This window comes from Drosophila gunungcola, chromosome 3R (genome assembly GCF_025200985.1).
Source record: "Drosophila gunungcola strain Sukarami chromosome 3R, Dgunungcola_SK_2, whole genome shotgun sequence".
Taxonomy (NCBI): Eukaryota; Metazoa; Arthropoda; class Insecta; order Diptera; family Drosophilidae; genus Drosophila; species Drosophila gunungcola.
In genome coordinates, this window is record NC_069139.1 from 9,369,691 (window position 1) to 9,382,229 (window position 12,539).

Sequence of the window (12,539 nt, forward strand, 5' to 3'; positions counted from 1 at the left end):
AAGCGGTTGTTAATCATTTCAACCAGCTAGATACCACATCTTTACGGGCCAGATGAAGATAAAGGGAAAGCAAACACACGGTAGAGTTCTTATCGGGGCCCATCTTCATCCGCAGTGCCCACTGTGCGCGTGGGAAAAACAACAAAGCCAGAGCCAAACAAAAAACAGAAAGCCCGGCCAAGACGTCAGGTGAAAAGTGGTAACTTCACTCGTCTCGTTTCCACTCAATGGTGCCTGCCCACTCAAATCTGCAGTCGTAGATACGAAAACCAGATAACGACGAGCGTTCGCCCGGCGATCTTCACTCAATGGAGAAATACTGCCATAAAGTCGAAAGCTTGTACACGTTGTTTGGTATTCGCATTCGGCTGTTGGCTGTTGGCTTTGGCGTTGGCGTTGGCGTTGGCGCTTTTAGTCTGCTGCCTGATCTTCGACGCGTTGCATCTGTTGTGGAGTCGCGTGTGCCATATACAACTGCTTTGACCGCGAAAATATCTGGCCTAAAAAATACATATACCTACTATATACATATACCTCCTGCATTTTAACCACTTTTGAGTGCAACAAACTGTGAGTGATGGTGGAAACGGCAACGACAACCACCATAACGCGAACCACTTCGGCGGTGCCGGCGGGTGCGGTAACGGTAACTGGACCCACTGCCTCCGCGGCCACGCCCACTGCCGCTCAGGTGGCCGCGCAGGCGCATCGCAATGATGAGACCACACGGGCCATCTTCAACTTGAAAGTCATCGTCTTTCTGCTCTTCCTGCCCCTGGTTTTGCTGGCCGTCTTCCTAAAGCATCTGCTGGATTACCTATTTGCTTTGGGCCTCAAGGAGAAGGATGTCAGTGGCAAAGTGGCCCTGGTAAGATCGTTAAAGCTTCTCCAACCAGTAACTAATGGCTGCCATATGCGATTGGCAAATGAGCCATTAATAAGGCTAGTCAGATACACATCTAACATGGGTATAACACACAGAAAAATTTGATAAATGTTTAACCACATAAGTGGCAAATTAAGGGTTCAAATTATTATTTCAATTAGTAAATATGTTTTAAAACCATTAAAATTTAAATTTCATTATATCAAACTACACTTTATGTCATATATGTTTTTTCTTAGTGTATCTCTTAAATAGGAGATTTAATATCTAGGTTCCGAGCAGCCATCCAGAAACAAGTCGCAACGTCACGCACTTTCCTTTTCCAGTGGCTGCCTCCGGTTTCCACGCCCACCTTTTCCCCTTTCCCGCTTTTCTTTTCTTTTATTTTATTTTCTTCTCTTGTTTTAATGTCACTGGCATTGGGTGCGGCCGATGGCGATCGCTTAGGATTGTGTTGTTTAAGTAAATATTTATGCGTTTGGTACCAGCTCGCTTAGTAGTTGGCCAACTGTTTAGATCGTGTCACGGTCAGCTAATGTGACATCATTTCCATGTAAAAAGGCTACAATCAAAGAAAACCTCCAACTGAAAATCGTGCTCATGGCAACACCATATCGCGCTCCATTAATAACATGTGCAGCATGGGGCACCTTATTGTGGAAAAGTCAATTGCTGGGGCGCCGACGCCACTGGACAAGGTCAAGTGTGTAGGTGACTGGAGAGATGAGGCGATGCTCCATATTGTATAGTAAAGAACCTGATCGAATTCGGAACCCATTAGCATGCTTTTCAGGCTTTAAACGTGGGCGTGTGCCGGCCATAAGCGTCTCACGTAGCGCACTAATGAATCATGATGCCTCGATTTTTGTTTTAGTCTCAGCTTTTTCGATCGTTCCCTCAGATATCGTTTTCTCAGATACAAATACAAATACAGATACGTTTTTGCGGTTGCACAGTGGTGCACTGAGCGGGGGGTCGGGGGTGTTCTCAGCCCAGCTGTGAGAAGCAACTTAATTAGAAGATTGACTTTCGTTGATAAATTCTATTGACATCATTGTTGGGGAATTCGGGGTATTTCAGATCCCAAAGTCCCCCTTTTTGGGGCGCCCCTGAACAGCCACAAACTGGTTTTCCGTATCGCTATATTTATACCAAGATGAACCGAAAGAGCGCAAAAATGCAAACCTCTGGAACTTCACTTTTGTTTTTTAGAACGCGAACGATCGCTGACGTTTGTAAACAACAGCGTGTGGAACTTTTGGAGGGCAAAAGTATCTGCGAAGCACGCCGGGTATATCTCTCAGATGCGTAGATAAAACTCAACTGGTGTTGCCACAGTTAATTTGCATATGATATTGAAATTCTTCAGCGATGCTATAACCACAACAAATGCGCATTTGTTATTGTTATACCGTTGCTGTTCACCAACGTGCCAAACTTTCGATTGAACTCATTCCGGGTTACATTTTTACACAGCCACCCAACCACCAACCGACGGGTGGCTGAGGTCACCAGGTCCGCTTTAATTACGGTCAAAAGTCACTCAATTGTGCCCGAGAGGGTAGGCCCACCGAGCGTATGAGTAATGCCATTCATAAGTCTGATAAGTCGCCGCTGCTACTCACATAATTGTCCGTAAATGAGGTTTTTGTTCAATGCAAAGTCACATTAGCTGTAGTTGATTGTTTGCAAATTAAGCTAATTAATTTGCTTGAGTATACAGTGAATAACCTGTGATTGCAACGCAGGTGACCGGCGGAGGCAGCGGCCTGGGTCGCGAGATCTGTTTGGAGCTGGCTCGTCGTGGCTGCAAGTTGGCCGTCGTGGATGTCAACTCCAAGGGCTGTTACGAAACGGTGGAGCTGCTCTCGAAGATCCCGAGGTGCGTGGCCAAGGCCTACAAGGTGAGATCCCATCGGACTGTGGGTTACATTCTGGCCACTTAATACCCTTCTCTATGCCAGAACGATGTCTCCTCGCCGCGCGAACTGCAGCTGATGGCCGCCAAGGTGGAGAAGGAACTGGGCCCAGTGGACATTCTGGTCAACAATGCCTCCCTCATGCCCATGACCTCCACGCCCACCCTCAAGAGCGATGAAATCGACACGATTCTGCAGCTCAATCTGGGTTCCTACATTATGGTGAGTTTTTAGATAATCCTATAAAGCCTTAAAGCTATATATTCAAAATTATTATTATATAATATTATATAATATAATAATATTTTTTTTATCTCCCTAAAAACTTAAATTTATAAAACTCTAATATATTTATTTATTGCAGACCACCAAGGAGTTTCTGCCGAAAATGATAACCCGCAAGACTGGTCACCTGGTGGCAGTAAATGCCCTGGCGGGTGAGTAAACTATTTAATATTTAAACTGCACTTTCTGACGAATCCTCACATTCTCCATTTAGGTCTGGTTCCTCTGCCGGGAGCGGGTATCTACACGGCCACCAAATACGGAATCGAGGGCTTCATGGAGTCGCTGCGGGCCGAACTGAGGTTGTCCGACTGCGACTACGTTCGCACCACAGTGGCCAATGCCTATCTGATGCGAACCAGCGGGGATCTGCCACTCCTCAGCGATGCGGGGTTAGAATTGGTTATTATATAGCCTGAATATAGCCTGATCTGATCCAACTCCCTATTTCAGCATTGCGAAAAGCTATCCCGGACTGCCCACGCCATATGTGGCGGAGAAGATTGTCAAGGGCGTGCTGCTGAACGAGCGCATGGTGTACGTGCCAAAAATATTCGCACTCAGTGTGTGGCTGCTCAGGTGGGAATTGAATTAGCCCAGCTATTTGTTCATTAAGTCCAACGGTTATTACCTTCGCTTCCCTATAGATTGCTGCCCACCAAGTGGCAGGATTACATGCTGTTGCGATTCTACCACTTCGATGTGCGCAGTTCGCACCTGTTCTACTGGAAGTAGAAGGAGCAACGTCCCATCCCAGAAGCATTTACGCGAGGAGCGCTTGTTTGTTTCCCAATTGCAGTTCTTAATTAAACTGTTGCCTACGCTAGGAGTACACGTTTAGCTATTTATACGAATATTTAACTTAAATTAAATCTATATCCTAACATTAGAGTTATGGCTGCTTCTTTTTGACAAGGCGAATTCTCTCGGAGAAGCACTGCTTCTCGGATGGCTGGACACAGGACCTGCGTTCGTGGTGCCAGGTGTAGTTCAATGGACATCGGTGGATGTGCTTCGAGCCACTGGAGCAGTAGTAGAAGTAGGCGCAGTTTCGGGGATGTGGCATAAATCCATAGACTCCAGGCTGGCACTGGGTAATGATCTCCGGCGATTGGCGACGGTTGCAGGACACCAGATGAGCGGGTGTACAGGCACTCGTGAGGCCCGCTCCTTCGAAGCACACCATGTAAGGATAACAGGGTCCGGCATTTGGTAAGAGTCGCAGAGTGATGGCCAGTGGTTCCGCCTTCTGAGCCGCCATCTGCGGTGGTTGGGGTTTCTTAACCACCGAAGGTGACTTAGTGGTGCTGGCCAGTGGATCCTGGCACCTCTTCACCAACTCCCGATCAACACAGCGGTCCAGATCCTCGGCGTAGTAATGGCCGGCCAGGCACTCGGCCTCAAAGGATCCGGGACCAGCGCAGTAAATGTACTTGGAGCAATTACTGGAGCTGGCCACGTAGATGCCCATTTCTGGGGCACTGGCACACTCTGCGAATTCCACGGCAGCGGTGGGTTGGTGACCCATCAAGGTCACCAAAATAATAGTTAACCACTTGACAGCTCTCATTTTCTTGCGCCCGCAATGTTGGGATGACTTCTGAAGACTGACTTCATCGTTTATCTCCGATTGTGGGTTGGGAATATTTTTGCATGCGCGCCATTTGATAAAGGCTACAAGCTCCAGCATCGATTATTATGGTGGTTATCGCATACTAGATACTGTTAATGAGTCCGGGGGCATCACTGCCACGCCCACTGTGGCGGATCTGATGGTGGGAACGGCAAATTGCAAATTCCCAGCAGTGGTAGTGGATTTAAATTACCACGACACACCGCAGCACATAATGCTCGACTGGAAGCGCGGTGCAATAAAAATTGAAAATGCACTCAATACGCAATTAAGTGTCGCCACTTCCGACTGGACAAACGGACAGATGGACAAACGGACGGACAACGATACCGGGCAAACCAACCCATTCATCGCTCCCATCATCATCATCATCACCATCACCATCATCATGGTCGTGGCTTGTTGGACTTAAATGCCGGCCATCGATTTAATATCCGATGAGATATTCATAACTCGTAATTAGGTTTGCTTGCTCGACGCATTACCATCGCTCGCGCTTTACGTAAATGATTGCGCTGCTGATTAATGAAGAATTACCAGGGCAAATGGCTGGGATCTGCGGGCATTATCCAATTCCCCATCTGCCCCACTGCCATTAACATAATATTCAGCGCTGTCAACGGCGCAGTGCAGTGCCAGTTGGTCGCAAATTAAAAGTTTTATTAATTGTTAATTAAACGCAGTCGAGTGACAGATTCGCCAGCAGCTTTGTGGCATAATTTTCGGCTCACTTCCCGTATCTGGATAACAGGTTATACCGGCCTGTCTATGTTCCATGCACCAGATGCCGATGCTCTTCGGCACACAAACACACAAAACACAAAATAAAAAACAGAAAAAGGACCCCATATGGTGCCGACGGCTCAAGTTATTAAGTTCACGACGAGTTCTTCAAATGCATTGCAACATGTGCACAAATATCAACAACACACTCGCACACTCCTCAAGAATGGAAATTCTAATTACGATTGTGGATGAAGACCCCCAGCACCTGATTCTTCTGCACCCGCGGCACTCAGTACTCAGTACCCAGTGCTCTGTACTCAGATCTCAATATTCAGTTCTTAATGCGCATGCGCAGCCCCGTCGCCGATCCATAAAAATAGCTCACTAATTATTTGTGTGCTAGGGTTACAATTCTCATAAAAAACAAACAAACTGTCTGCCGTTTTATGGATCTTCTGCCGGCTTTAATGCCCCCGCGAAGTTTTCCAATCCCAATTCGATTCGAAACAGAAAAAACTGATAAATTATTTCTGACTTTTTTCAATAAAACATATTCTAATATCATATAAGAGCCCAAGAAGCCACATTACTTAAGACTATATGGAAACTAAAAACGAAAGTATAGTGATAGCAAAAATAAAAATATCCCGGTGAAATTCGCAAAGATAACTGTTTTAATTTGGCCAAGAATGACCCTTTTGTTTCATTATAAAATTTAGGATAATATTTATTTTCCGGTAAAACAAATAAAAATATTAATATATTTTCAATACATTTTATGCATATATTTAAACGACCTGTCAATTTACATTGGGTTTGCCAGCCTACGCCCTGGCATCTGGATCTCCGCACCCATCGTGCGGACCTTGCAGCCGCGTTCCTGCTCCGATTATCCGCCGAATCTCCAAGAGAACGTAATCCGTCCGCTCCTCCAGACGATCGAGGGCGGAGTTCAGGGCGTCCAGGCTCGAGTTGACCCTTGCCATTAAGCGCTCCGAGTTGGTGGTCAGGGCCATGAGGTCATCGAAGCTGCTGAACTGGTGACTCGCCTCCGAAATCCTATCCAGCTCGAGCTGCAGCTGCTCCTCGCCGCTTTCCATCTGGACTACTAGGGCAGGAAATCAGTTGCCAATTTGACATAAATTTAGTTTCACCCTAGATTTTGACACACATTTTTTGGGGTGCTATTTTAAGTCGACAAATTTGAAGTGTATAACATATTTAACTTTGTTTTAAATTCCTATCAAATGTTGCTAAGGTCAGACGGTCAAGGTATTTGAACAAAATGATCTATGCCTTCTCATAAATCATGTATTGATATTGAAAACAACATAAATGTTCTTTGTATATATTTACTTTTGTTAAATTTGTTTCACCGTCTAAACGTAACTTTTGCAAAAGCGGAATTAATTTAATTGAAACTGCAACTAACTGACTTTGGTCGCTTTTGCTTTTAATAAACGGAAAATGTGAAATATTAAGTGTACTTTATTTAACTGATTGCACCTGTAATTTTTGGGTCTCTGGGTATATAGTGCAGCTGATTCAGAGTTGAATTATTTACAGCATTAAAGTCTATTAAAGAGTCATTATAGAGACACAATTTGTAAATCATTACGTTAAAAAAATAGTCATACTCAAATCAAACAATAGTTTTTAATACAATTTTTGAAATTTTCCAATTAAAATTTCGTATATTTTAGCATATATTCGTATATTTTAACATATTATTGATGCTTCTGATAAGATTATCTTGACAGTTAAAGCTAGGGTACTTGATAGTCTATTCCCCCTTTAATTGCTTGTTTGTTTTGCTTTGTTTGTAATGGGCGACCTATTACCAAAGCTACAATCGTACATTTCATTAAATCCATTTACAAAATGGCTTTGTCCATTATTTATACATATCAATTATAAATTGTACGCCACGCCTGCAATATTCATATTCACTTGTCAAAATGTCAACTCAAAATAGAATATTTATGCATTTTTATGTGTGCGTATCGGTGCATGATTTGTTTGTTTTACTATATGCTCTCTTTTCGAGAACTCTTTGTTGGGATTGGGTTTTGGATTCGTATAAAGTAAAAAGCCAGAAAAGAGGAAAGTGACAGTTCAGCCTATAAATACGCAGCGGCAACCGAGGTTGAAATCAATTTTTTTGGCCCCATACTGCGGTGGTCGCGTTCCCGATCCCCAATCCCCAATCCCCGAACCCCGCTTTCTGAAATAAAAAAGGGGGAAATCGAGTGGAAGTGTGGTGCGACTATTTAGTTAGCCGCAGAACAAGGTGCCTCAATTTATTTTTAATTGAAGGCAAATTGAGGCAATCGCTGATGGCTGATGGAAGTGGGGAAGTGACCGAACTGCGGTTGTTCAACGATGTGGTCTCTTTCAGCTATTAAGAGGATGAAGATGCTGCCACAGTTTCTGTTTCTTTTGTCCGGCTTACGCATTTTCACTTAATGAATTTTCATTCAAAGTGCCACTGCCACTGCCACTGCCACTGCAACAGCAACTGCAACGAGGATGTGTCGGCACTCGAACGCATATGAACAGCAGTCCGTAACTGAAGAGCTGCACTTCCTGCCAGACTCGCAGGACATTAACCGACCTGGTCCTGGTGCTGGCCACAAAAAGGATGTCTTTGCCTCTGCTGACGTTTTCTTTGTGGTTGGCTAAAATCTGTTATTATTGTCATTAAGCAGGCTTTTGTTGTCACCGCCCCGGCCTACATATGCATACGCATTTTCCTTGCCGATATCCTTCACTTCGAGTTGCTGCCTGGTTGTTCAAGGATATGCTTGGATCTGTTCTTGAGGCTGTTATCGGCTGGTTATTGAATTTTCCGCACAGCTTACGAGCCCTAAATCTAAGGCTCAACTGGTTGCAGCCCATTTTCAATGCATTTCGGTTTCTGGTCAACGTCATTAGTTGAAAGCGCTTGGTTTGCCTCGTTTGTTTGCTGAAAGTTTCATTGTTGCCATTGCTTTGGCTCCGTTTACTGTTTCTGTTGTTGCATTAACCCAGTACTGCTGTTCATGTCATCAAGTTGATGCTGTTGCATTTGCTTTTTACATTGTTTTGCCTCAATAAAGGCATATAATTTATGTGTATGGCCTTTCTGCAAGGGCGGTAGTGCTGTGCGTTGTGCATACGCCACGTTGTACCCGCCCTGCCCAACTGGCAGCTGAGTGAGTCGAGGCGAATACTGAGTGAGCTGCCCCATTGTGGTCCATAAACTTTGTCACGGCGCAGACCTCGTTCAGGAAGCCATCCTGCCCCGAGGATCCCGCTTGCCCGCTTTCCCGCTATCGAGGCGATTGCTTAGGCAGGACATGTGTGCCCCGCCTCCTCGTTGCCTGTTATTGTTTTTCAACTTTTCACTTTGGTTATGAGATGGCCGAGCGCCGCAGTCAGTTGCACGCTCGCCTCCATCAGCGTCGCCTCCATTCCGCTGACCACAGTGGACAACGTGGACTTTTTGGCCAAGCCGGTCATGTTCGTGTCCCTGCGTGGGCACACTGAGAGCGATAAGTTGCGTCTCCATGCCTAAAATAATGTCATGAAATATAAAATATATAATAAATATATACAAATATAAAAGTCTAATTTAGACTTTCAACTTACTTAACTATTTTTAAATTCTTTGAAAACGAATCTGTCTTCTATCAGGAACTTTAGATATGTTTCTTAATCCTGGTTTTTTCCGCAGTGGAAGGACGTGTGTGCTTGTGAGTGCTGTTATGCTTATATCCTGCGGCTTAAGCAATTGTTGTTTTACAACGTTTCAGTCTGTTTGCCAAGTAAATAAAAGCTGTTAACTAGTTTTCACACACCGAGTCAAAAACGGTGGAAGGGGCTTGCTTTGGTTTGGTTTGGCTTGGGTTTGTCGAGGCAAGCTGCAACACGTGCTGGACAATTTTTTGTCCGGCTTGGCTTGTCCTGTTCCTGATCCTGTTCTAACTGCTTTTGTGCGTAGCAATCGTGTATGAGCAATTATTTAATGCCGTCCGCCTGTCATTGTTGTCCTTTGTCCGGAGTTTTGCCTTTGTCTTGGCCCCAGTCAGCCAAGTCAGCTGCAGCCGTCTTGTCTGCCCCTTTTGTGTCGCTCATTTATTTGTGTTTATCCTTTCGCTTTTAATTGCGGCTCCTGCTTTTGCTCCTCCTGCTGCTTCTGCTGCTACTGCTGCTCCTGCTGCTCCTGCGGCCAACCACCCACCCGCCCTTTGTGTAATTACAAGTGTTTGTTGTGTAAATAATAGCGTTAGACGCCTGGGCCGAGGACCATCGTTGACGCATCGTTTGCATGCTCAGTTAATGCTCTGCATCAGGACATCCTCCATTGTCCTTTCCCTCTGTCACCGTTACCGTCACCGTCACCGTCACCGTCTCCTTCTCCGTCTGTGTGTTTATCTGTGTGTGTGCAAATGCGTCTGTCTGTGGCACGGATAATTAATTACAAGAATTAAGCAGCGCAACGCCCGATCTGCCGCATTGACACAGGTGTTGGCCGCCCGCTGTAACGTATTTTCCTTAGATAATTCCCACAGAACTCGACAGCCATGTGCTGCACCTTGAACTCGAAACTCAGACTTAGACTGCTGCTGCACAGAACAAAATTTAAGGCTCTTAAATTAATGCAAATCAGTATCCTTGATTGAAATTTTTTAGAAATATTACTACATCTGAAAGCAAAACTCAGATTAAGAGCAACATTTAGCAATAGAGCTTAACACTTTTAAAAAATGTAAAATATATATATAATATATTTTAAAATTAAAATATAATTGCGTACGATTAACATTTGTTGTTCCTTTGTTTTTGGGGCTTTAGATCTGATAGTAAACAAATAAAACAATCTTTAATATTCTTGTCAATTTTGATTTCCATAAAAATCCATAGCACTTGTAATTGAAAATAATATTTTTATGATCTGATCTCTTTTGAAAAGTGTCGCATATTTGTTCTGTGTGAACCTCAAAAGAGCTCTGGAGGCGGGACATTAATTCATTCACCTAGAGACACTTACATGTGGTGCCCATTAGCCCAGTGCCACGCCCCCGTGAAAGGCAAATGCCAGCGAGCCATGCGACGCCAAAAATTTCCATTTCGTTGCTTGAACCGTGCATAAATATGTCAATAAGGATTATCCCATCTTCGGGAGCAATAAAACGAAGGGAAAAAAGGGAAAAAGACTATGGGGAACGAGTGGCAGGCAGGAAAACCTCAGCTAAACAAACAGCGACGGGAGCAGGAGCTGCAACTTGATTATCCTGGCAACCTGCCGACCGTTGAATTATGACATGCAACTGTCAGTGCGGGTTCAAGTGGATTTTGGCTGCACTGCAGCCCATGCGGATGCTCCTGGCAGGCGTGAGAATGCGTTATCCTTGCACCTAAACAAACACATTCAAACACATTCGATGCCGGGATGCAGTAGCTGTAGCTATAGCTGTAGCTGTTGCCGTTGCTGGTGAGTCCTGGCCGCGGTGTCGTGTTGCAGAATGTTTTCGATACTCCGCATCCTTAGGCATTACACAACCAGATAATTTATTTACTTTACTGGCTGTGTGGGTACTTGTTGCATTTGCATGTCTAAACTGAAACACATGTTCGAGGATCATAATCGAAATGGCCTGTTAACCGTGGCTGTCTCATTATGTCCTGTGTTTGCTGCCGTTTCTGCTGATGCGGTAGCACTTCAGATTGGTGTTGACAGTCGCGCTGAGAAATTGCCTCGCCTTCTCCCTTTTTCTTTTGGCCCTTGTCTTTTACAAGACTCCTAAGCTCTGAGTGCTCGACATGCTAAAGTGATATATTACAAAACTAATGGAAAAAAACGGATAGAGCATAGCGATTAACGCGTTTGAGCGCTCAAAATCCGCTCTACTCTTTTCACTATCAAACGCCAGCTGCGGCTCCTGCCTTTGGCTTATCCTTTGCCGTGGGAAACTTCGGAGCACAGGTTTAACCATCACTAATCCTTTACCTTAAGCACTTTACTACATTTTTCTAGCGCTGCCTCAAAAGCAGTGCAATCAACTTGGGCATTTTCTATTTAAATTAAGCTATTTAACGCTGAAGTTACATATTTAAAAAAGTTTAGAGGTAGTAGATATAGAGGTAGTGCTCTCACTAATTAATTTTTTCGAATATGAATTTGGCTTTTTGTGAATAAAATTTTTGTTTATGAATATACCCAATTTATTTCTCATAAATATTTTATTTAGTTTAAATATAAATTTGTATTGACACACTTGGCTAGTTTTCGTTGTGTTCCAGAGTTGGCAACACTGATTTGCATTCCTCACTTTACCGCCAGTGTTCTTTGAGTGCCCTTTGAGCTGAAGCTGAAGTGTTTTGGTCGGAATACCGCTGAGTGGCACTGAGTTTTGACAATTTAAGGGTTCACAGCGGGCTGCTCGAGTGTCTGTATCTTCATTATAGCTTGGGACCGCGGATAAGGTTGCAATTGGAACATTTACCGGGGGAGGCACTGGCTGGTGCCATGTGCTCCTCCGAATACGCAGACGCCGTGCCCATAAATCATCAGAGCCCGATAGCCGCAAAAAAGTCGCATGCAAAGCGCGGCGGCACCACGTGCACAAAGTGTGACCCGATTTTGGCAACATCTAAAAGCGAGCGTTCGCTTAAATAAATACAAAATTGCATCACGTGCAGTGTGGTAAAAAATAGCGATTCCTCAGCCCAGAAGTAGGATTCGTAATTGCGCCAAAATGCATGGAAACGAACCCAAAGTCGAATTCCAGGCCGCATATGTGCGGCTAAGAAAATGCGGTGGTGGTGGTGGCGGTATCTGAACCAAAGCTATTCCGCCAGCGATCGACACATGCCCTCGAGTGCGCCAAGTGCAATAAATTGATACAAAAACAAAGTTGTCGCAAATGTGGGCCTGGGTGAGGGTGGGGTGTATGGGTCGCGGGTTGGCGCAGTGGCGGCTAAGCTGCTCCGATTGGTGCAGCACCTTGGCCCGGCCAAAAACTCTATTAAAATGCCATTGTCAGAGCGGGAGAAGAAAGAGATGTGATGGGCAATAGTCATCTAGTTTTCAGAAAAGCAAATTTTC

The 12,539-nt window shown here is 44.6% G+C and overlaps 3 protein-coding genes across 4 annotated transcripts; 1 reads left to right on the top strand and 2 right to left on the bottom strand.

Annotated features, from left to right (window-relative positions):
* Positions 1-362: 362 nt before the first annotated feature.
* Positions 363-3,979, top strand: LOC128261486 (short-chain dehydrogenase/reductase family 16C member 6). Of its 2 annotated transcripts, none has more exons than XM_052995212.1 (7): positions 363-868; positions 2,635-2,790; positions 2,851-3,027; positions 3,170-3,242; positions 3,305-3,482; positions 3,544-3,669; positions 3,738-3,979. In XM_052995212.1, exons 1-7 carry the CDS (start codon positions 578-580, stop codon positions 3,823-3,825), a joined length of 1,089 nt encoding a protein of 362 aa, XP_052851172.1. In that variant the 5' UTR covers positions 363-577; the 3' UTR covers positions 3,826-3,979. The 2 variants fall into 2 exon arrangements, with proteins under 2 accessions (XP_052851172.1, XP_052851180.1); XM_052995220.1 differs by lacking the exon at positions 363-868 and adding an exon at positions 1,264-2,177.
* LOC128261498 (uncharacterized) lies at positions 3,975-6,032 on the bottom strand. The gene has a single exon (XM_052995233.1). It carries the CDS (start codon positions 4,778-4,780, stop codon positions 3,983-3,985), a length of 798 nt encoding a protein of 265 aa, XP_052851193.1. The 5' UTR covers positions 4,781-6,032; the 3' UTR covers positions 3,975-3,982.
* A 146-nt stretch (positions 6,033-6,178) lies between these two features.
* On the bottom strand, positions 6,179-7,093 carry LOC128261507 (uncharacterized). Its single transcript, XM_052995245.1, has one exon. It carries the CDS (start codon positions 6,547-6,549, stop codon positions 6,274-6,276), a length of 276 nt encoding a protein of 91 aa, XP_052851205.1. The 5' UTR covers positions 6,550-7,093; the 3' UTR covers positions 6,179-6,273.
* Between the last annotated feature and the right edge of the window lie 5,446 nt (positions 7,094-12,539).